Below are 24,564 nucleotides of genomic sequence, written 5' to 3' on the forward strand. Positions count from 1 at the left end.
AAGTCCCCGCCCTGGGTAGACATGTAAGGCACGCGCGTACCCCCTGGTAAAGGCCAGGCCCGGGGAGGGGTGATTGCCTGAGCTGATACCTTCTGACCATGCCAATTGGTCCCTCCGTCTGTTTCTCGGGAGGTGTGACCTGAGGTGTAACCATTCACCTAAGGCGGGAGTGCCCTCTGAGAGGGTCCCCACAAGGAAGGAGCGCGCCATCGGAGACGCTGGCAATCATGGGGGATTCCTCCGCAATGGATTCTACTCCATCGCTTTCGACTTTGACCCACAAACGGAAACGTGACCAGCCAACTGTGACAAAAGTACTACCGCCTGCCCCACAGTTCCTCGTAGTTTCTCGATCTGAGGACGGAAAGGATTTTTCCTCTGTCAACCCTTTCGTTATCCAGAAGGGCGTAGATGCCATAGCCGGATCTGTCAAATCTTGTACCAGGTTGCGTAACGGTACCTTATTACTAGAAACTGAGAGTGCCTTTCAGGCACAAAAACTGCTTCGGGCCACACTCTTGTACACGTTCCCTGTCCGGGTGGAGGCCCACCGCACTTTGAATTCGTCTCGTGGTGTAGTCTATAGTAGCTCTCTCGACGGATTGACTGACGAGGAGCTTCAATCTTTCCTCGCTGAGCAGGGCGTGACGGCTGTCCATCGGCTCATGAAAAAGGTCAACAATGACCTTGTACCGACCCGGACACTTTTCTTAACCTTCGATAGTGTTAAGCTGCCATTGCGCATCAAGGCGGGCTACGAGGTTATTTCTGTTCGCCCCTATGTCCCGACACCTACGCGCTGCTACCAGTGTCAGCGTTTCAATCACACTCGACAGTCTTGCTCCAATGCGGCTAAATGTGTCACTTGTGGCAGGGATGCCCATGAGGGTGACTGTCCACCTCCATCTCCTCGTTGTGTGAACTGTCAGGGTGACCATGCCGCATCCTCCCGCGACTGTCCTGTCTATAAGGAAGAACGCTGTATCCAGGAAATTCGAGTCAAAGAGAAAGTGTCCACCTCGGCTGCTCGCAAGCTATTGGCTAGTAGGAAGCCCACGCTGCTCCCAGCGGGGAAATACAGCACTGTCCTCGCCTCTCCTCGGACTACCCGGGAGGTAGCAACCCAGACATGCGATCTGACCTTCAGCACCATGGTCGTCCGTTCGGCCAGTGCTAAGATCGCGCGGTCGACGTCTCCTCTTCCTCCCATCACCCCACAGACACCAGCCACTTCCTCAGCTTCTGCTCAGTCGAAGACCCCGAAGTCAGATGCACGGGCCTTCAAGAAGGAACCATCCCATGCAGACTTCCTCCGTCCCGTGACCTCCCAGCCTTCGACCGGTACTTCCACCAAACGTCCTTCTAAAAAGGTGCATAGGAAGCACAGTTCTCCTTCTCCGCCGCGGCGCCTTTCTTCTCCTGCGCCACCCAGCGGTTGCCGCCCCAGGCCGTCATCCGTTTCGCCTGGCCGCACCGCTGGTAGCCGAACATCTGGCCGTTCACCGGCGGAGGAAGCTCCCCCTCCCGGCCATCCTCCCGAGATGGCCGATGACCCTATAGACCCCATGGACGATGACTGTCCGCCTCATGCTAGCGGCGGCAGTGCTCGCTCGAAGTCAGGCCCTAAGCGGCCTTCGAGGTGACCCCTTCTCTCATCTTCCTTTTCTTACGATGGCACTTATTAACTGGAATATTCGCAGCATTTGCTCCAACCGAGAGGACTTGAAGTTGCTGCTCCGCTTGCATCGTCCGCTCGTCGTAGCCCTCCAGGAAACGAAGCTACGCCCATGCGATCAAATTGCCTTGGCACACTACACCTCTGTGCGTTTTGACCTACCCCCTGTGGTAGGTATCCCAGCTCATAGAGGGGTTATGTTGCTGGTCCGGGATGATATTTACTACGATCCCATCACGCTGCACACCGGCCTGCAGGCAGTTGCCATCCGCATTACTCTCCCCACTTTTACGTTTTCCTTTTGTACCGTTTACGCTCCATCGTCGTCTGCCGTTACCAGGGCAGACATGACGCAACTTATTGCTCAGCTACCTGCACCATTTTTGTTAACTGGCGACTTCAATGCCCACCATCCTCTTTGGGGCTCTCCAGCATCCTGCCCGAGAGGCTCCTTGTTAGCAGACCTTTTCAACCAGCTCAATCTTGTCTGCCTCAATACTGGCACCCCTACTTTTCTTTCGGACACATCTCATACCTATTCCCATTTAGACCTCTCTATATGTACTTCCCAACTTGCACGCCGGTTTGAGTGGTATGCACTTGCTGATACATATTCGAGCGACCACTTCCCGTGTGTTATCCATCTCCTGCAGCATACTCCCTCTCCGTGCTCCTCTCGTTGGACCATCTCCAAGGCAGACTGGGGGCTCTTCTCTTCCAGGGCGACCTTTCAGGATCAAACCTTCACAAGCTGCGATCGTCAGGTCGCACACCTCACGGAAGTCATTCTCACTGCTGCTGAATCTTCCATCCCTCACCCTACTTCTTCTCCACGTCGCGTACCGGTCCCCTGGTGGACCGCAGCATGTAGAGACGCTTTACGTGCTCGTCGACGTGCTTTACGCACCTTTAAACGCCACCCTACAGTGGCGAATTGTATTAATTATAAACGATTACGTGCTCAGTGTCGTTGTATTATTAAAGAAAGCAAGAAAGCCAGCTGGGCTGCTTTCACAAGCACCTTCAACAGTTCTACTCCTTCTTCTGTTGTCTGGGGTAGCCTGCGCCGGCTATCTGGCACTAAGGTCCACTCCCCAGTTTCTGGCTTGAAGGTTGCGAATGAAGTCCTTGTGGCCCCTGAGGCTGTCTCCAATGCCTTCGGCCGCTTTTTCGCCGAGGTTTCGAGCTCCGCTCATTACCACCCTGCCTTCCTCCCCCGCAAACAGGCAGAGGAGGCTAGGCCACCTGACTTCCGCTCCTCGAATTGTGAAAGTTATAATGCCCCATTCACCATGCGGGAACTCGAAACCGCACTTGGCCGATCACGGTCCTCCGCTCCAGGGCCTGATTCTATTCATATTGAGATGCTGAAGAACCTTTCTCCTGCGGGTAAAGGTTTTCTTCTTCGTACATACAATCGCATCTGGATTGAGGGTCATGTTCCCGCATGCTGGTGCGAGTCTATTGTTGTCCCGATTCCTAAGCCGGGGAAGGACAAGCACTTGCCTTCCAGTTATCGACCTATCTCGCTTACCAGCTGTGTCTGTAAAGTGATGGAGCGAATGGTTAACTCTCGATTGGTTTGGCTGCTCGAGTCTCGACGCCTACTTACCAATGTACAATGTGGATTTCGTAGGCGCCGCTCTGCTGTTGACCATCTGGTTACCTTGTCGACCTTCATTATGAATAACTTCTTGCGGAAGCGCCCGACCGCGGCTGTGTTCTTTGATTTGGAGAAGGCTTACGACACCTGTTGGAGGGCGGGCATTCTCCGCACCATGCATACATGGGGCCTTCGCGGTCGCCTCCCTCTTTTTATTCGTTCCTTTTTAATGGATCGACAGTTTCGGGTACGTGTGGGTTCTGTCCTGTCCGACACCTTTCGCCAGGAGACTGGGGTGCCACAGGGCTCAGTTTTGAGCGTCGCTCTCTTCGCCATCGCGATCAATCCAATAATGGATTGCCTCCCCGCTGATGTATCAGGCTCCCTTTTCGTGGACGATTTTACCATCTATTGCAGCGCGCAGTGTCCACGTGTCCTGGAGCGCTGTCTTCGGCGTTCTCTTGACCGTCTTTACTCCTGGAGTGTCGCCAATGGCTTCCGTTTTTCTGCCGAGAAGACAGTCTGTATTAACTTCTGGCGCTACAAAGAGTTTCTCCCACCGTCCTTACGACTCGGTCCCGTTGCTCTCCCACTCGTGGAGACAATCAAATTTTTAGGCCTTACCTTTGACAGGAAACTTAGCTGGTCTCCACATGTGTCATATTTGGCCGCCCGTTGTACCCGTTCTTTAAATGTCCTCCGTGTTCTCAGTGGTATGTCGTGGGGAGCGGATCGAACCGTCCTACTTCGTCTATATCGGTCGATCGTCCGCTCCAAGCTGGATTATGGGAGCTTCGTATACTCCTCTGCACGGCCATCCATCTTACGCCGCCTCAACTCCATACAACATTGGGGTTTACGACTTGCGATCGGAGCATTTTATACCAGTCCCGTAGAGAGTCTTCATGCTGACGCTGGCGAATTGCCACTCACCTACCGGCGCGATATACTACTTTGTCGGTATACCTGTCGGCTACTGTCAATGCCCGACCATCCGTCTTATCGTTCCTATTTTGACGACTCTCTTGACCGTCAATACGGGTTGTATGTCTCTGCCCTGCTACCCCCTGGAGTTCGCTTTCGTCGCCTCCTTCAACACCTTAATTTTTCACTCCCTGCAACCTTTCGAGTGGGCGAGAGCCGCACGCCACCTTGGCTCCAGACTCAGGTCCGCGTTCACCTTGACCTCAGCTCGGTCCCAAAAGAGGTCACCCCCGGTTCGGTCTACCACTCCCGTTTTTTGGAACTTCGTTCGAAGTTCATCAACATGACTTTCATTTATACAGATGGCTCTAAGACCAATGACGGGGTCGGGTGTTCCTTTATTGTCGGGGCACAAAGTTTCCAATACCGGCTCCATGGCCATTGTTCGGTCTTCACAGCTGAGCTCTTTGCCCTCTACCAGGCTGTTCTTTACATCTGCCGCCACCGACATTCTGCTTATGTCATCTGCTCAGATTCCTTGAGCGCCATCCAGAGCCTCAGTGATCCGTACCCGGTTCACCCTTTCGTACACCGGATCCAACGCTCTCTTCAGCAGCTGGTGGACATCGGTACGCCGGTTAGCTTTATGTGGGTTCCTGGCCATGTCGGTATCCCTGGGAACGAAGCTGCAGATGCCGCGGCCAAGGCTGCGGTCCTCCAGCCTCGGACAGCTTCTTGTTGTGTCCCTTCGTCCGATTTTAGCAGGGTCATTTGTCGGCGCGTTGTGTCGCTGTGGCATGCCGATTGGGCTGCACTTACCGACAACAAGCTTCGGGCCTTAAAACCTCTTCCCGTGGCTTGGACGTCCTCCTCACGCCCTTCTCGGCGGGAGGAGGTCGTTTTAGCAAGGTTAAGAATTGGACACTGCCGGTTCAGCCATCGCCATCTGCTGACGGCTGCGCCGGCGCCGTTCTGCCCATGTGGGCACTTGCTGACGGTTAGACACATTTTAATGTCCTGTCCAGATCTTACCACACTGCGCCTCGATCTTAACCTGCCTAATACTTTCGATGCCATTTTAGCAGATGACCCACGAGCAGCTGCTCGTGTTCTTTGTTTTATCAATTTGACAAACCTCGCTAAGGACATTTGATGATGTTTTTTCATCCTATGCCTGTCAGTCTGTCTTTTATTATGTTTTCCCTTTTAGTTGTTGTTGTCAACTTGTGCCTCGCGGTGCATTCTTAGAGTAGTCAGGGCGCTAATGACCATTGAAGTTGTGCGCCCGAAAACCACAAAAAAAAAAAAAAAAAAAAAAAAAAAAAAAAAAAAAACCTCAAATGGCAGATGGAAAGGAAAGCACTCTAGTTCACTGAATGTCACATTGAACCCTATAATGCTCGATTTACAGAGTGGGAGTTCCTCAGCGCCCTTGCACATTGCCCTGACACAGCTCCTGGGCCAGATCAGATCCACAGTCAGATGATGAAACATCTATTGTTTGACTAAAAGTGCCATCTCGTTATCATCTTCAACTGGATCTGGTGCGATGGCATCTTTCCATCGCAATGGTGGGAGAGCACCATTATTCCAGTGCTCAAACTGGTAAAAACCCACTTGATGTGGATAGCTGTTGGCCCATCAGCCTCACCAACGTTCTTTTTAAGCAGTTAGAATGTATGGTAAGTTGACAGTTGTGTTGGGTCCTGGGGTCATGTGGCCTACTGGCTCCATGCCAGGGCAGTTTCCGCCAGGGTCACTCTACCATTGATAATCTTGTTTCCCTTGAGTCTGCCATCTGAACAACCTTTTCCAGACGCTAACACCTGGTTGCTGTCTTTTTTGATTTATGAAAAGCTTAAGACACGACCCGGCGAAATCATATCATTGCCACATTATATGAGTGGGGTCTCCAGAGCCCATGCCAGATTTTTATGCAAAATCTCCTATCGATCTGTACTGTCCGTGTCCAAGTTGCTGCCTCCCGTAGTTTGCCCCACATTCAGGAGAATGTGGTCCTGCAGGGCTCTGTATTAAGTGTATATCTATTTTTAGTGGCCATTAACTGCCTTGCAGCCACTGTCAGGCCATCGGTCTCGCCTTCTCTGTACGCAGATGACTTATGCATTTCATGCAGCTCCTCCAGTACTGGTGTTGCTGAGCAGTGCGTACAGGGAACCATTCGCAAGGTGCAGTCATGGGGTCTAGCCCACAGGTTCTGGTTTTCAGCTGCGAAGTTGTGTGTCATGCCCTTCTGTCAGTGTCATACCATTCATCCGGAGCCAGAACTTTACCTTAAGGATGATCCACTCACTGTAATGGAGACATATCGATTCTTAGACTGGATTTCAACACGTGATTGACGTGGCTTTCTCATCTTGGTCAGCTGAAGTGGAACTGCTGGCAGCACTTCAATGCCCTCTGGTGCCTGAGCAACACCAACTGGAGTGCAGATCGCACTAAGCTGCTGCAGCTCTATAGAGCCCTTGTTCAATCTCGTCTTGACTATGGGAAACTGGTTTATTGTTTGGTGGCGCCCTCAGCGATATGTTTACTCTACCCGGTTGACTGGTAACAGGACGAGTCCAGTGACCAGGTCGGAGTCCCTCCATTAAAGGTTAGACATGCACAACTGCTTGCTGGGTATGTTGCACACATTCATGGTTCTCCAGAGCATCCACATTACCATCTCCTTATCCCATTCACGGTATTTCATCTCCTGCATCGGAGGCCCAGGTCAGGGCTTTTGACTGCAGTTCGCAACTGATCTTGTCTGTCTGGAGTCCTTGCTTTTACCACCTATGCTCAAGGTCCATTCATGTACACCTCCATGGTGTACACCAAAGCTGAAGCTTTGCCTGGACCATTCACAGGGTGCTAATGGATGAGTTAACTCTGCAGCTCTCGGCTGTCACTTCCTCTCGATTCTTGACAAGTACCGGACCGTGAAGTGGTTTACTCGGACTGCTCCATGGGTGATGGTCACATTGTTTTTGCATATGTTCATGGAGAGCATACTAAACAGCACTCCTTGTCAGATGGCTGCAGTGTTTGGACTGCAAGGCTAGCAGCCATTTCTCGTGCTCTTGAGCACATCCAATGTGCCATAGCAAGTCGTTTCGTCTCTGTGCTGACTCCTTGAGCAGCCTACAAGCTATCGACCAGTGCTACCTGCACCATCGTTTGGTAGCGACCATCCAAGAATCCATCTATGCCCTGGAATGGACCAGTCATTCCGTGTTGTTTGTGTGGACCCCAGGCCACATTCGAACCCCAGGAAGTGAACGTTCCGACAGGCTGGCCAAATGGGGTAAACGGAAACCACTTATGGAGGTCGGCATCCCTGTAACTGACCTGTGATCATTATTACACCACAAGGTTTTTCAGGTTTGGGAGACCGAATGGCATAATCTCAGTATGCACAACAAACTCTGTGCCCTTAAGGAGACTACAAATGTGTAAAAGACTCCATGCAAGCCTGTCGCAGGGACTCTGTGGTTCTCTGCTGGCTCCGCATTGGCCATACATGCCCTAAATCGCTCCAGGCAAATGCCGGGATGGTTCCTTTGAAAGGGCACGGCCGACTTCCTTCCCTAATCCTATGAGACTGATGACCTTGCTGTCTGGTCTCCTCCTCCAAAACAAACCAAACCAAACAAATGCCGGCAATACATGGCTAACACATGGCTACTTCCTCTGTCGTGAGGACCCACGTCGGTGTCACTGTGGCTCACATATAACTGTCGTCCACATCTTGCTGGACTGCTGACTTTTAACCACTCTACGGCAGACTTTTAACCTTCCTAGAATCCCACCTTCGGTGTTGGGTAACAATGTTTCAAACAGCAGATTTAATTTTAGGTTTTATTTGTGAGGGGGTTTCGTCATACAATCCAAGGGTGGGCATTTAGCCTTCTCTCTGAGGTCGCCACCCTCCCTCCATTGTAACTCTGTCGCACTTTCTTTGCATTTGTTTGTCTTCGTTGTCATCTTTTCCCTACATGTGCTCTTCTCGCCTTGTCTTTTTGAGGTGGACGTTTGAATATGTTGCAGAGTGGCTGGCTCATCCTCATTTATTATTGTGATCAGCCAGCCCAGACTATATGCTCTATGGTTTTAATACCTTCTTCTGCTTTTCTTTGTGGCGTATGTTTTCCCCATTTCTTGTTAATTCCATTCATTTTCTTTTTAGGTGTGCTGCTGAGTCTTTTTGTACCTTGAGCCTTGCTTCCGTCAGGGAAAAAAGGGTCTGATGACCCTGTAGTTTGGTCCCTTTATACTCAAAACCAACCAACCAATCAAGTTTGCTCTTTATAATATTGTTACATTCCTTCCCGGATTTTCCATTGTTGTTGATCCAACATTGAAATTTGTCCCACAATTCTAAGACCATGAATAAAACTAACTGCAGTTCTGTCTTTATCAGTGATGAAAAGGTAGAAAACACACTGCTATATTGAAAGAGAATGTGGAGTATGATAATTCAGTTCAATATTGGGTAGTAGTATTGACAGCATGATTCAGGACCGTGTGTGCAACACAGAAGTGTGTTCAAAAGAAGGATTCTAGGACATAAATATGTAAATTAAGTTAAGGCTGTACAGAGAATACCATGCCTTGATGCACAATTAAAAGGAAATTTACTCAATAAACTCTACGTAAATGGGTGTGCCAGGCAGACGAAAGGAAGGTAAGACAGACAGTACTTCATTGAAACAAGCTGCTTTCAAATATGAAGTCCAGTCAAAAGAAGTGTGTCAGAAAACATTGCTTGACATATTTTGCATCACCCAGCAATGAAAACTCTCTCTTCAACATAAACTGGAAAGTGGAGTGACCACTCCTGAAGATGGTTGAGGAAAATATTTGTGTAGGCCACATGTCATATCAAATGATGACAGGTCCCTGATTCAAGAACTCAGTTTGAGTTTCTCGAAGTAAGAATAAATCTTGGAAAGAATGTCTGTACCACAATCTCAATCTGTGCAGAAATTAATGATTCTTTATGATCAGAGCTTCAGATGAGATACAAATGCACAACATAGAACTTAGTCAGTTGTTATGCAAAAGCAGACTGAGCATACGAACTGCTAAAAAATAACACAGAAATGGCTACAAAGGAACAATATATATGTTACATGCGTGGACGTACAACACATACTTTGTCATAAATTGGCACATTCCATGGTATTCTGCCAGAGACAGTTACTGTCATATAATTTCATGGCTCGTGACTTTGGTACTTAACTAACACGGTAAATTTAGGGGATGGATCTGGTGCAAGGTGTGGTTCAGCCAAAATAGTTTCCTGTCTGATTAAATTTGTGATGCTTGAAAAAGGTATGGGACACAAACTAATTATATGGTCTGACCACCATGTTGGGCAGAACGATAACTGGAGAATTTTAGCACTTTATTTCTATCTGGTCAACTGCAAGTACTGTGTAGAAATACATAAAAAGTTTTTATGTTAGAGTGATAGTTTCCTGCCTTGTGACAGGAACTTTGCAGTGATTGAGGAAAGAAAGTGTCAAAAGTTATGGCTCCTTTAGAATGGAAGCATGCCATTGCTTAGGCCACTGTAGAACCGTCGAAGTTGACCATACAGGAGGTGATGGAAGACAAGGGAATTGGATCTGTTGAGCTGGTTCTCAAAATGCCACCTACTTTGAAAATTACTGCTGTGCTCTTGTTGAAGCGATGCAGTGATGATCCTCAAGGCATAAGCAGTTTCATCCATGTGAAAGACATTGTATTCTGAAACATGTTTTTGAACATGAAGTAAAAGAAATTCTGTTGCATTTTGGTTTTTGGTTGCTCTACAATGGGGTACTGAAACTTGTAAGGAGAAGAAAGGCAATCTATTGGATGTGACGAAATACGGGGAATCAAAATCCAGGCATTTTATGAAAACATTCAGTGTGCCAACTGAGTGTAATGTGCCAGCTTTGGGCTCAACTTCATAACAAACTCATGTTCTGTTACTTATTTAAGACCAAAGCAATCAGTTTACTATAAATATTAGTTTGAATCTTGATATATTTTTTTTATTTAAAACTTTGAGACTCTCGGCAACCTTATAGTTCTAGTAGAGTGTGATATACAGCATTGCTGTATATCAGTTGCTATACACTGTTTTTCCATTTTAATAGTTATGTATTTTCTAAAATCTATCCTTAGTGCAATTTTAAAAAGCACGATTTTCAACAGTCTGCATCTGCAAACAATAAATATCTGCTATTACATTTTTATTAATGGTTTTTGTCGATTTCCTAAAAACTTGGAAATATACCATACAGCGTTATTCATGCACATGCTTCATTTTGCTATGATTATGTGCATCTATCAGGTGACACTAATTGAGAATATGATTGATTGGTACCTTCTTCCAGCCACTAGGAAACTTCCATGGGCTCAGAGATGTTTGATATGCTGCTGTTAGAGAAGGAACAAGTTTAGTGTAATATGAGTGGTATTGTACAGCCATCTCATATTGCCCAGGTGCCTTTTCTCTATTAAGTGAGTACACAGTATAAAATCAACAAAAATTGATCATCTCAGAATCTGTCATTATGATGTTTATGCCGGTACTGAAAGGAGGAACTCCATTATGATATTCCACAATGAAATAGATTTGAAAGAGAAAATTGAATATATGGCCTTGTGTCTGTTATCTTCAGTTTGTATGCCAATAGGGCAACTGATAGTGATTTCAGTCCAGCTACTGACACTGTGTGCTGATTGCTTACTGTGAAAATTCAATCAAGATGTGTAATGTTAATGCTTTGAAATTGGTCCTATGATGTACTGAGTTTCAGGGTAGTGAACAGAGCTGATTTCAGAATGTCTGTCTACAGTCCCATGCATGGGTCAAGGCCATCTACCACTGAGTATCTACCCTGTTAAAACCACCAGCTGCCTGTTAGTTAAGCAACATCTAAAAGTATGAAGTTAGGCATATATTGTAATAGTTAATGTATACTTGAACAAGTTGTTTAAACGAATTTAAATGCAGTGACAACTAAATAAGGAAATGTAAACACAGTGACAAAGTTAAGTTGAATGGTGTACTGTCAATGTAAGACACAAAAATAGAAATGGCTATCCTTAAAATCATTAAATTGAATTATATAGGATCACATAGCAAGGGTGAACACTTCAGATTGAAGATAATGCAGTTCAATTATGTGAATAATTGTGAATATTTGACAGATTCCCCAGTTACATAAGCTAATGTGAAATCGGAACTAAGTCCAGCTGGGTGTAATTATCAGTGATGCTGTGTCACTGTCAATCAAAGTTCAGTACAAAACAGAACTATCAGTTGTGCAAAGTGAAAGTTCGTCAGTCACAAAAACATACAACAATTTAATGTAATGAGAAAATGCCAAATTCCTCATTTATTGCTCAAAATCTTATCATCCATACAATTTTAGAGAGCTGAAATGACACAACTGGTTGGCTGCCCACAGACTTCGGTTCAAATACTGTCAAAACCTATGCAGACTTAACAGTAACAGTTCACCGGCCCAGACTATGTGAGAAACACACATACATTACCAAAGACTATGATGCACAGCAGCACTGTTTATTTAAAACCTCAAGAAACCATACCATGCTAGTCATTTTCAAAACATCTTACAAAACTTACTTAAAATAAGTGATTGAAAGTATATTGTTTTTATTGAAACTAATCAACTTGAAATAAACACCTTCCCATACAGTCACTTTGGAAGCTTACCAAACATTCTAAGATAAATATTAACATTAAATATCAGTGAAAACATGATAAACAGCCATCATATGCAACTGTTAAAATAAGTCAATACAAGGAAATATTACTATAGAAACGAGTTTGTCATATCAGATGAGATCATAATTTCTTGCTCATTTACATAGTGCTTTAAGGTACTATGTAGCACATACCAAATTCAAAGTACAACCAGTTGAATTGGACCCATCTTGATCACACTGCATAATAGTTAATTTGTCAAAAATACCTGAACACAGATCCACTAAGGATGATGGATTTAATTTGATTTTGGCAGAGAAGCTAAGACAGCTTCGGTCTAACCTGGCACTGAAACAGTTTATTGTGCAGTATTGCTCGCTGTATATCTAGTAAAGCCAACTAGTGCCCTTCGATAGTGCAAGGAGTCTCTCTGCCCATTATTTGTTAGACACAATTTCTTCACTTCTAGTTGCACTGAAAATTCTGTCTCTTTGCTCTCCAATGTCATGCATTGGAAGATTAGGTGTGATGCAGTTTCTTCACTCTCATCACAGATGCTACATTTATGGTCTTCTTCCATTATACCCATTGTATGTAGGTATTTTTTTTTAAATTCCCATGACTGGTCATCAGTCCAAACATGAGTTTAATCTCTTTCCTCTTCGAGCCCAGGGTTACAGAGCACCTTTTAAAGCACAACTTTGGCATCGTTACCTTACCATGTTTTTGCTTATAGACCTTGGTCTAGTATTCTATGTGCTTCTTCTAAGGCAGTTCCATAGTTCATTTGATCATAGCATGGGTGATTATCAGAACAGGTACCGGTCCACTGAATGGAGTCTTTGCCCCCATCCTGGCCAACCTGTCAGCTTTATTGCCACTGATCCCTGAGTGACCAAGGACCCATATTAAGTTTCCGCTATTGAATCCGCTAACTCCACCAAAGCCCTGTGATATTCTGCAATAATAATGTATTGTGCTGCAGGAGCTCCCAATAATTTCAGGGCTACCTTGCTGTCTGAATAGATGTAGATGCTATGGTCCTTGTAGCACCTATATGTATTCTCCTCCACACACGCCTTGATTGCAGTAATTTCAGCTTGGAATACCAAGGCCAGTTTTCCTAGAGAGATGATGCCCTCCAGTTTTGGCTGAACCCTGTACACCCCGCCCCCAGCGCCTTGGTCTGATTTTGACCCATCAGTAAACCAGACAGTGTCCTCTGCATGGTGTCAAACTGTTTTCCCACTGCTCCTTGCTTCCAATGATTGTATTGTAAGGCTTGTTGAAGCAGTTGGGAGTTGTTATATAGTCAGGCGGCATTTCTCAAGCCATTCCTATATTTTAGTGTGTGAGTCTGGATATCCAATGTGATCCAGTTTTTACCAGTTTTGAGTGTGTATGCACCAGCTGCTGCCTTCATCTTAACCCAAAGATGTAGTGGAGGCATGTCCAGCATGACTTACATCCCAGTGGTTGGTGTGCTACTAATTCTGCCTGTTGTGGCAAAGCAGGCCAGATTGTGCACCTTAGCAAGCTCCTTAGCTGCAGCCTGCTGTTGTACATTCTTCCACGACACTACGGCCCCATAGGAGATCCTAAGTCTAACCGCTGTTGTGTATGTCCAGTGCATACATCAGGATCTTAGGCCCCAGTTTTTGCCACAAGGCCTTCTGGTACTCACTAGAGTATAATTCGCCTTGGAGCAGATGCTCTTAATGTGAAGGGTCCATGTTAGTTTCTCATCTAAGATTATCTCTAGATATTTCACTATCCCCTTCACAGATAGAGTTTCATCAAAAAGCTTTAGATGTCCTTCTTCGTGATTGGTACCACAACAGTCTTGTAATGTACCAGTCTTGCACAATGTCCAGTGCACCTTGTGCCATATTCCTAACCTTGTCAGCAAATTTGCCAGGTATTACTATGACAAGGTCATCTGCGTATCCGTGGCAAAAGCTTTAGTTCCTCAATGAGTTCGTTCTCCAGTAGATTGCACAATAAAGTGGACAAAACTCCTTGTGGACAACCTCTAGTGGTGTTAATTACTATTTTTTCATTCATCATGTGGCCTCTACCCTCCTTCCACTAAGCATGGCCCAAGTCCACCTACATATAGTGGTCACTAGGTAATGCACCTCTGTTGACCTAACCATGGAATCAAAGGTTGTGTTACTAAAAGCCCCCTTGACGCCCAGGAAGATGCAGAGGGCTGTTTCTTGAAAGGAAAGTGCTTTCTCCACCCTCCCAACAAATAGTTGGAGAGCTGTCTCACTTGATTTACCTGGTTATGTGTGTTAGTTTGAATGTAGAGGAGCCCTAGTTAGCCTCCTCTCCTCAGCATGTACATTAACTCGACTGATTGGTCTCATATCCTTGGCCTTCGTATGATCAATTCTCCCTGGCTTTGGAATAAAGACAACCTTCACTGCCCTCCAGGCATTGGGAATGACTCCCACTGCTAGGCTAACCCAGAATAACGAGCAGAGGACTCTCATAAGATTGTCTCCTATTTGTTTTAAGAGAGCTGGAAAGATTCCATCTGGACCATGTGACTTGACCTATTAGAATGTTGCCACCGCCCATTGGATTTTACTGAAATTGACACACTCCTTGGCTGATTCCCAGTCCTCTCTTTGAGTGCCTGAGAACCATTGTCTTCCAGGGGTCGCATTCTGCTCTATGTTATCCGCCAGAGCATATTGAGGAAAATGAGTTTTGAGGAGTAGTTCCAGTGTCTCATGTGCTGTCTCTGTATTTTCCCCATCGTCCTTCCTCGATTAACCTCCTGGATTAGTTGGTACTCTGGTGAGGATTTTGTGAAGCCTGGCTTGAGATAAGCACCTTCCCATGCTGGTCACTTTAGAACCTTAAGAAACATTCTGAGATAAATATTACATTAATTATCAGTGAAATCATGATAAATTGCCATCATATGCAATTGTTACAGTAATTAAACACAAGGAAATATTTCTATACAAACAAACGTGTCATATCAGGTAAGATTGTGATTTCCTGCTCATTTACATGGTGCTTTAGTTTACTACGTACCACTTACCAAGTTTGAATTACAACCAATTGAACTTGACACATCTTGATCACACTGCATAATAGTTAATTTGTCAAAAACATATCTAATACACATTTGATAATGATAAGGGTGTAGTGTAAAATATGCTGTCTTTTGGTGTATGGAATTGTGGAGTACATTTAGCTCTGGTCAAATTAATTGAGTAGCTCTAATCAAATTGTAGATAGCCTGGATCCAGTTGAGTTCCAGTCAAACTATGTATTCACTGTACAGTTTGATGTATTGTTTATGCTTGTGGCAGTTTTGGCTTACATGTAGTACTATTTAGCATTATTGTAGTCAGTGTTTATAAAATTAATTAATGAAAAACTATACAGGGCTCTATTTAACTCCTGAAGTTGGGCTGCACAGTTTGAAATAGTACTGTTGAATTCAATTTTAGTGGTTTTCTATATAATATTTGTGAATAATATTTTATAGCTGGAAAGTGTCAAATTAGCAGTTGGCTATGCATCTGATTTTTTGAGAGATCAGTCAGCAGAGTTAGAATATTTGATTTGTTGCATCCTTTGTTTATTGCTATCCCTCACTAATTTTGGTTGCATTCATCTTTTGTTTGTCAATGAGTTTATGATTATGTTTAAATGTGTGACAAAAATTCTACTTGCCATCATAGCACTGACCTTGGGAAAGTCCTAAAATTGCTTAAAGATTCAAGTGCAAAAGTTACATGAATGTGAATTTAAATACTGCCTCACAGTTGTCGGCCTTTTCTCACAGGAAAGTAACCCCAATGGATAGTAGGTTAAGGGCATTTCTCTTGACTTAGAAGGAACATAGTTCACCAGAGCAAAATATTAAATGTATAGATTTTCATGTTTCAGTGTTAAATGGGAAATGTTCAGTGTCAATCAATCCTGTGCATTTGATGGTAGATTCACATTACTATCTCACGTATAATATTTGAAAGTTTGAATGCATGACAGATTTTCAGTTACCTTCATTGTTTGTTCAAATTAATTTCCAGTGGTGCTTACAAAGACTTGATACCATATATTGCAGTTTATAAAATTGATTTGTTTCTTCAAAAAACTGCCTCCAAAATTGAGGTGTGTTACACTCAAATTTAATATAACAAGTCCAATGTTCCAGTCAAAATTCCCGGTTGCCTTAAAAATGGCCATATATTCAATGTTGCAGGAAATCTATTTCTATCTAGTAACATTGGATTCAATTGGCAGAAGACATGCACCAGTGCAACGAACATGTTACAGGGATTCACAAGTTTTGTTGAGATGCTTCTCTTGGAACACCAGCTGATTGCGTACAAATCATTCTGTCCTTCCTCCTCTCTCTTCAGGGATGACCTGACCTTGGCTTATTAGTTACTGTTGTTTCATGTTTTTGGTATTGACTGTGCACACTTGTTTGTGGTTGTAATATGCCATAGTCCCTAGAAGTACTCCCAATCTTGAAGACATGCAAAACAGCTTGTCTCACATCAAGCGAGTGTTCTGTTTTGCTGTGCTTCTAGTTCTCTGCAAGTAAACAATCACTGAGTGAATATCTCAGTCATAGTAGTTACTGGATACCATACCATCAAGGCAAGTTACAAACTTTCGAGCTAAAGGAATACATACGTACATTGTTGTTCTATGATCGCATTTGTTCACTAGATATGTAACCACAGCAGTGTGCAGCTCTTGATGGAGTGACATTTGAATGCATTGCTCTTTTTTGACTGCATGCAAGCAGTACTGAAAGCATAACAACACCACTGGAAAATATTTCTGATCACTGCTGTAGCCTAACAAAACAGTCCAAATACTGTTATCTGCATATTTGCAGAGACTCTTTGAGCTGGTTGCTGCAACTTGTTTGCAGTACATATACGATTGCTATGCTTTACTGAGAAGGTACTACAAATATGGAACAATTTTTTTTTCTGATTAGTTACAGGCCAGCTAAGGTTTTACATTTATTTATGCTACTCCTTCTTCTGTACACATTTTTCTTTCCACGCACCTGACATTCAGTTTCTGTCTTGTCTTTTTGGAACTGTTATGCTGTGGAGAATTTACCAACTCAATCCTGTTTCTGTATTTGGTTTGGTTTTAAATATCTTGCAAATTTATACAAGTTTCTTGTAGGTCTTTGTGCACTCTTGTAAGGCATTGAGATTTTGTAATGGTTTTAGTACTGCCACAGAGTTTTTCTTTTCAGTATGCTAAGACTCATTAACCTTGTATGCTAAATTTTGTCTCCAGTTATTTTCCTACATATTTATCTATACTTCTGTATTGTTTCTGAATTTAAATGTTTGTGGTGGTATTCTGTTTCCTAATATCTTTTCTTTTTCGTAATTTTCACTATCTTTTGTTGATTCTAAAATTAGTATTTGTGATACAGATGTGTATTTTGGCCAAATGACTACCTTGCAAGTTGGAGGTTCTGCAATTTTGGAGAATGAATTTTTACTATAAACATCTTCTGTTAACTGAAATGCAGAGTCCATCTTTTATAGTCTTCCTCTTGTGGTTCCATTTTCCCCACCATTTGGCTACATGACTTCTCATAGATTCTTAAATTTGTCTTCCCCTGACCCTCCCACACTTAGTATTTGATAGGGATGTTGCAGTCGTGTATTTACCCATTACTGCTTCACTGCTGCTTATCAGAGGAGACGACTAGTCATGCTTTTCCCACTGTTTTTCTTTCTCTCTGTTCTGTGGTTTCTCTACATTGTCAGCATTGCTAAATTATCTACAAAAGTTGAACAAACAATTTTGAAATTGTCAATTTTCTAACCAAGTAGTATTCAACTTCTGGTAGTAGATTCTGAGAACAGCTCCATCTGTTCAATATTCACTTTTCTAGTATAGTCTGAAAGAAGAATGGAGTTAGTACATTGCCTTGGCTAAAGTCTGTTCTTATCTCAAATGAGGCTGTAGTTCTTTTAAGAAGACCCGTGTTGCCTTCTGTATTTCAGATTCTTTAAGAATTTTGAAATAAAGCAGTCTTGCTTTATAGTCATAAGCCTTCTAAAATGTTACAGATGTATTCCAATAGTATTTTGCTCCTTTAGTCCTCTATCAATTTGGCCTTCACAGGACCATCCTGTCCTAAGCCATCTCTGATATATCATGTATTTTAGAATTCTGCTGTTGTCTCCTTGAACTTTTCATGGAATTTCATTGAATCTTATGTGAACATGGTTATCAGTTATTCTAGGCCAGGAATCTCACTTTTATTATTCAGTGGTAATGGTCAATTTCAACAGATATCTATGTCTGACTCTGGAATTCATCATCTTTTCGGAATTGTGCTTTGTTACTGGCACACAAGCTGTCTGATATTCTCAAATCATATTATTGTTGTCCTCGTATCTTTTTAGTGGTGTATGCTAAATGTCTTTTTCTTAGCAGTTTTCCTTTTTTCTTACATCTAGTCAGGCAGACATTCATAAATGAAAACATTTTCTACCAGGGCTGATATGGAATGTACTTATTCAAAATTAATTTGGCAGTTGTACAATTCTCAAGTGGTAGCTCAGTGTGATGTCTGAATCCTTTATAATTCCTTTTGAGGTAATACTTTTGAGGTAATACTTTTGTGTTAACCATGTTTTCAAATTCCATTTTCTTTACAAGATGGGAGTCTTTGTAATCTGTATGCCTAGAAATTGGTAGTACTTCATGTACTAATTTCTATCAAAGTCATGTCATACTGCACATCTTAATATCCACTCCCCAAGCACTAGGCATGACATTTAATAACACTGACTTAGTTCATAGTAAGCTGTCACTTGAGAATGGCATAACAGTCAAAATTCCAGTTGTGAATAAATTCATTTAATAGCAGTTTGGGCAGATAATGTTCTCATCTCCATTCTGTGCCAGTCTGAGGATAAAAGTTAAATAAAATCTGTATGTTTTCCTCTGGAACTTCATCAGATGCTTCTCAACATTGTTCTGAGGACTGTTTTACCTTCTGCATTGTTATCCTGATCTATTGGTGCATGTGCATTGATTATTGTGTACCTCTCACCTAAATATTGAATTATTGCAGGGAGAGACTTCTGGAGGTAATGAAAAATTTGGATTTTGGATTGTTTGGGGGAAGAGGCAAAACAGCGAGGTCATTGGTCTAATCAGATTAGGAAAGGATGGAGAAGGAAGTCGGCCATGCCCTTTCAAAGGAACCATCCCGGCATTTTCCTGGAGTGATTTAGGGAAATCATGGAAAACCTAAATCCGGATGGTCGGGTGTGGGATTGAACCGTTGTCCTCCCAAAAAATTTGGCACCGTTTGCAACATAATTGCCATTTATGAATGCAGAGCCTAGTTCTGTAGTAGTTTCGCGAATTTCTTCCCTGTGTTCTCTGTGAAGAATCTACAGTTCTCTGATTGTGGTATTTCTTCATCTGTGAATGTGATATTTTGTAATGCCAATTTTAACTTGTCCATTTACAATGTGTGAAACTATTTTGAGTTTGCCAATATTTGTTAATGTTTGTATATTTAATGGTCCAAGCCTGTATGTAGTTCTGGGTGTGAACTTACGGTTGGGTTTAGGAGTCACTCCTCACCTCTGCAAGTTGGTCTGGGCTGCCCAGAGCACAAAGGTCCAAATGTGTCACTTACGATGATGGATTCATCTGTCGGTGCATGGCAGTTTTCATAACAGGAAAAAAGTGAAAGAAAATTTTACACCAAGTGTAAGTGCATAACAGATTAAAGATGTTATTGGTCACTTTCCTTTGTGAAGTGTCTCGTAGGAAGTATGGCTACTACCAAATTACTGGCTTGTGTAGTTATTTACAGTACTGAAGACAGTGAGAAAATGGAGAATGAATTCTTACTAACATTCTGTTTCATTAACTGCAACAGTTTATCATGTCCTCTTAAATGATATTTTCAAGCCTAACTTACAGCATTTTGTGGACCAATCACATGTTGGTGGGCGTTAATAGAATTCTCTGTATTTACTGTCTCATCAGTTGTAAATCACTGGCCATTTCTTCAAATATTTCAGGTGGAAACCTCAATAAGATGTGCATCTGATAGTGCAAGGTAAGTTCTCATAATTCACTGCAGAACTTTTTCAGAAATATAAATTTTTGTTTATTAATTGTGAGAGTACTTCAGTTATAAAATGCACTACTGTAATGATTCATTAATACTATTCTTTACAACAACCGTTATGTGACTATTCCTAGATAAACAGATCAAATGTCTGATATCCATACAGGAAAATAAAAGTTCAGGTGGCATATCAGCAGCTGTATTGTGTTTAATGCAGAATGTCACATGAAATCACTTAAATTCAACAGATTCATCTTGATGGGCACAAGCTAATATCATACTGCAGTAGAACAAGTTAGAAGAAAGGGTGAATGGCTATATATCCAAAAATTGGAGCTGATTCGCAGCCTTTCAGATTAATGAATATAGTGTTGAACACCTCTCTCAATTCGGTGCCACAGTGGTGCTCAGGTAATGCACAAGCTTGTAGTGGTTTACAGACCACCATCAAGAAGAAACATAAGTAGCTGGTGCCACTTTCAGTAAGGCTGTGAAGACTTAACTGGTGAATCCTCATTCTCTTTGTTTCTCCTTCGTCCTGGTGTGTTCCTGAAGGCTGTCCCATTCGTTAGACACATTACAGGTGACAAGGTAATGCATAATTGGCAGCTCCAGGTCAACGGGTAGGGTTCTCATGTACCCTCTGATACAGATCAGGCCCAAAGGGTGAGTGACTGAGCTGTTACCTTCCCAAATGCCAATTGGTCCCTCTGTCAGGAGTTTGGGGGGTGTGACCTGAGGTGCAAACAATCATTTACGGTGGGTGAATCCCCCTCGGAGGGGGTTCCCAGTTGGAAAGAGCATGCCATTGGAGATGGCAATCATGGGGGATTCTTTTGCAATGTATCAATCACCATCTTAGCGTGTGTCTACTAAACATAAACATAAACAAAATGAGGCTATAGATTTGAAGGCCCTCCCAAATGCACCTTGGTTCCTCATGGTGTCACATACTGAAGAGGGTCATTTCTTTGCTACAGTTAATGCATGCCTTATTCTGGAAGGTGTTGCAGTTGGAGACTCTGTGAAATTTTTCTCATTTATGATAAAGATGGATGCAAACTTAATGCCCACATGCACTAAAAAAAAAAATAGTTCAAATGTCTCTGAGCACTATGGGACTTAACATCTATGGTCATCAGTCCCCTAGAACTTAGAACTACTTAAACGTAACTAACCTAAGGGCAGCACACAACTCCCAGTCATCACGAGGCAGAGAAAATCCCTGACCCCGCCGGGAATCGAACCCGGGCGCGGGAAGCGAGAACGCCACTGCACGACCATGAGCTGTGGACCCACATGCACTCATTTTCTACCATTTGCTCGAGTAGTTTTTGCCTCAAAGATTAAGGGAGGCTGTGAAGTAATCACAGTCCAACCATACATTCCAAACCAGATGCGTTCGTACAAGTGTCAACATTATAATAAAACGTGTATCCAATCAAAACATGGCCAAGTGTGTTACTTTTGGCGGAGATGCACACGAGGGCAGTTGTTCGCTTCCTCCCTGCTGTATCAATTGTAATCCCGTGAATGTCCCAAGTGTCTTAATGAGCAAGCATCCAGGAGATGTGATTGAAGGCCATTAAACCCCACCCTGTCACTTGAAATTGTTAGCTAGTCAAAATCCGTGCATTTTCCATCTGGCATTTACAGTACCATTTTTGCTATGCCATGCATAACGGAGGATATGCCCACCAAGACTTCCGACTTCAAGTCAGTGTTGCAGTAGTGAAATCACACAGGTCACAATAGCATCCCTGTCTCCTACTACAGCTACGCAACAAGCAATCAGATCTTTACATTTGGTGGCGGAATCACGTGCTACACAACTATCAGGCTGAAAGGACAAAAGCAATACTCCTGCAAAGACTTTCTACAGCTAAAAACATACTCTTCATCCGTCAACTAGAAAGTTCTAAGAACTCTAACAAAAACAAATGGTCTTCTCCTTCCCTGACTTGGAGATCCACTTCAGTGGTGTTGGCATATGTACCCTTACCTGGCTGGCCTCCATTTTGCTGGTGCCCACTGCCTACTGATTTTCTACCGTGGAATTCAGACTGACCCAGGGAGAGTGCCAATATGTTTGTAGATCTCATGGAACAGGATTCTTCAGCCTCTTCCCCCTGTAACAGTGGATTTTTGAAGGCTTGCACTCAGCAGCCACCAAGGTGACTAATCTTCGTTTGTTCCCCCTTCCCCAGTCCCCATTATGACTTCTCCAATGGAAAATTCATGGCATTAGATCCCAGGAGGGATTACAGCTGCTCTTGGAATTGCAGTGTCCGCTTGTTTTCTGCTTCCAAGAAAAAAAATTATCCTCACAACCCATTTGACGTTTCATGTTTCTTTCTGGTCCTCTGTGACCTTTACCTCCAAGGACAGCATTCCACCTCATGTGGGAGCCATGCTGCCCATCCATCTCATTTAACATGCGACTGCTAGCTGTTGCAGTCAGCATTGCCCTTTCTCATTTCACCTTTTCTCTTTGCAACATCTACACCTCTCCATCATTTGCTGTTACCAAGTCTGACTTACCCTAGCTCATTGGTCAGCTCCCTCACTCCTTTTTGCTGCTTGGCTGCTTCACTGCCCACCATCTGCTTTGGGGCTCTTAGAGAACCTGTCCAAGAGGTTCCCTCTTAGCTGACCTTCTGAATCATCTCTTACCACTAGAGCACCCACGTTCCTTTCAGATTCCATGCACATTTCTTACCATTTGGACTTCTCGTTCTGCACTGTCCAGCTCGCCTGTCATCTTTGGAATGTGTGTTCTTATAGGACAACTATCCAAGGATATCCACCCAATAATCCCCAAACAGCTTTTAGAGTTTAGCCAAGAGACAAAATCCAATAATAAGTTAACTTGGCAATACAACTTAAGATCATTTACAAAAACCTTTAAGAATGACGACAGTTGGCACCATAAATACGGAAAACATTAAGAGCAGCAATAAACTAAAAAACATTAATAATAATGGCAACTTGGCACCACAAAATAAGAGAAATTTATTCTGCAAGAACAAATTACAATGGTGCTTTAAAAGATTTTACACCACAGACCAAGATCCAATAATAAGTTAACTTGGCATTACAATTTAAAATCATTTATATAAAAGAACTTTGAGAAAGATAATGGCACTTGGCACCATAAAATAAAAGAAGCGCAACACACAACCAATAAATATAATAACAAAATAATAATTTGATACAACCAAAGGGCAAGGGCAACTCCCAACACAATCACAGATGGCCGAGCTCTCACACTTCAGAGCCTTCCCACTAGAAACGGTCCCCGAAATAAATGCTGAGAGCTCTCCAACATGCCTCCCACAACTGCCCATCACTTACGCATGTTGGTTATGTTCTGTAACACACGACAGATAATATCAACACAAGATAAAATTCAAAAATGGAATAACAATATAACATCCCGACAGCACATGATAACCACAGCGCCGTTAACTCAGGCGCTCTTAACAGGTGCCAGAAGCCAACACACACAAATCTTAATAAACAAAACAATAAAAGCCAAACACACGTGAATAGTCAAACCACAGTCTGAGAAGTGCCTTAACAATACCAAACGTGACTATTCCACCAAGTTAATAATAACACAGTAAGATAAAAATACGGAACATACCACTAAATGCTGTGACACAGACCAAATTGACGAGATCGTGTTGTCCCAGAAGACCATATATACTAAGCAGAAGTAATTCACTATGTGTATACTGTCCAAAACCGCCTTCCTTAGGCAGACTTTACTTAACATGTCAAATGCCAAATATACCATACATGAACGTAACTCCGGGCAGGTAACAGGATCCACCTACATGAATTCCTTCAAAAAGGAACATACAGGCACCACCAAAGGTTACGCTGAGCAGACCGCGTGGGTAACGACCCACTCAGCGGTATAAACAAAAGGTACTCCAGTTGAGCAAATAAATTAGTACCAATGAATATCGTAATGTGCCACACACACACACACACACACACACACACACACACACACACACAGCATAAACTTCCAATAACGCCGTCCCACATCAGAATGAAGTTCCGAAACCGCAGCTGGAGCTTCCAGCGGAAAATCTGACGAGCCAACCGAGCTCACACCCTAACCTGGCATACGACCCCAAAATTTAGCAACTGGTTGTCTCCAGGCCAGAGTATCACAGGACCCCACCAGACCTCCACATCGGACAGGCAGGCAGAACAAGTACCCCGACGCCAATTAATCACCACCGCATGGCCAGAACAGCAGCGAGTTGATCCTCCCCAGACCACTCTGCTCATATTGCGAGGTACAACCACCCTAGCGCTAGTCACCAGCAGGTCAGGCAGAGCGAACTTCACATTCCGTGCAATATGCAGAAACCGACTACCCTCTCACTTTCCGCCAGCCACCACGAACACACGCCAGCGACGTAATAGCAAATCACCACTGGAGCCCACCCGCACTAGAACAGCGAACTATAATCTATTATAGCGCGCGCTCAAAACAA

At 43.5% G+C, this 24,564-nt stretch overlaps 1 protein-coding gene across 11 annotated transcripts in view; it reads left to right on the forward strand.

Moving 5' to 3' along the window:
• The window catches only part of LOC126427348 (zinc finger protein 665-like), a 120,415-nt gene that overhangs the window by 63,652 nt on the left and 32,199 nt on the right, over nucleotides 1-24,564 (forward strand). For 9 of the 11 annotated variants that reach the window (XM_050089674.1, XM_050089681.1, XM_050089682.1 and 6 more), the window contains one exon: nucleotides 20,001-20,038. The exons of the other annotated variants lie outside the window; for them this stretch is intronic. In XM_050089674.1, coding sequence (XP_049945631.1) covers nucleotides 20,001-20,038 — 38 coding nt within the window. The remainder of the gene's footprint in view (nucleotides 1-20,000; nucleotides 20,039-24,564) is intronic. 11 annotated transcript variants of the gene reach the window in all.

This window comes from Schistocerca serialis, chromosome 11 (genome assembly GCF_023864345.2).
Source record: "Schistocerca serialis cubense isolate TAMUIC-IGC-003099 chromosome 11, iqSchSeri2.2, whole genome shotgun sequence".
NCBI classification, from domain to species: Eukaryota; Metazoa; Arthropoda; class Insecta; order Orthoptera; family Acrididae; genus Schistocerca; species Schistocerca serialis.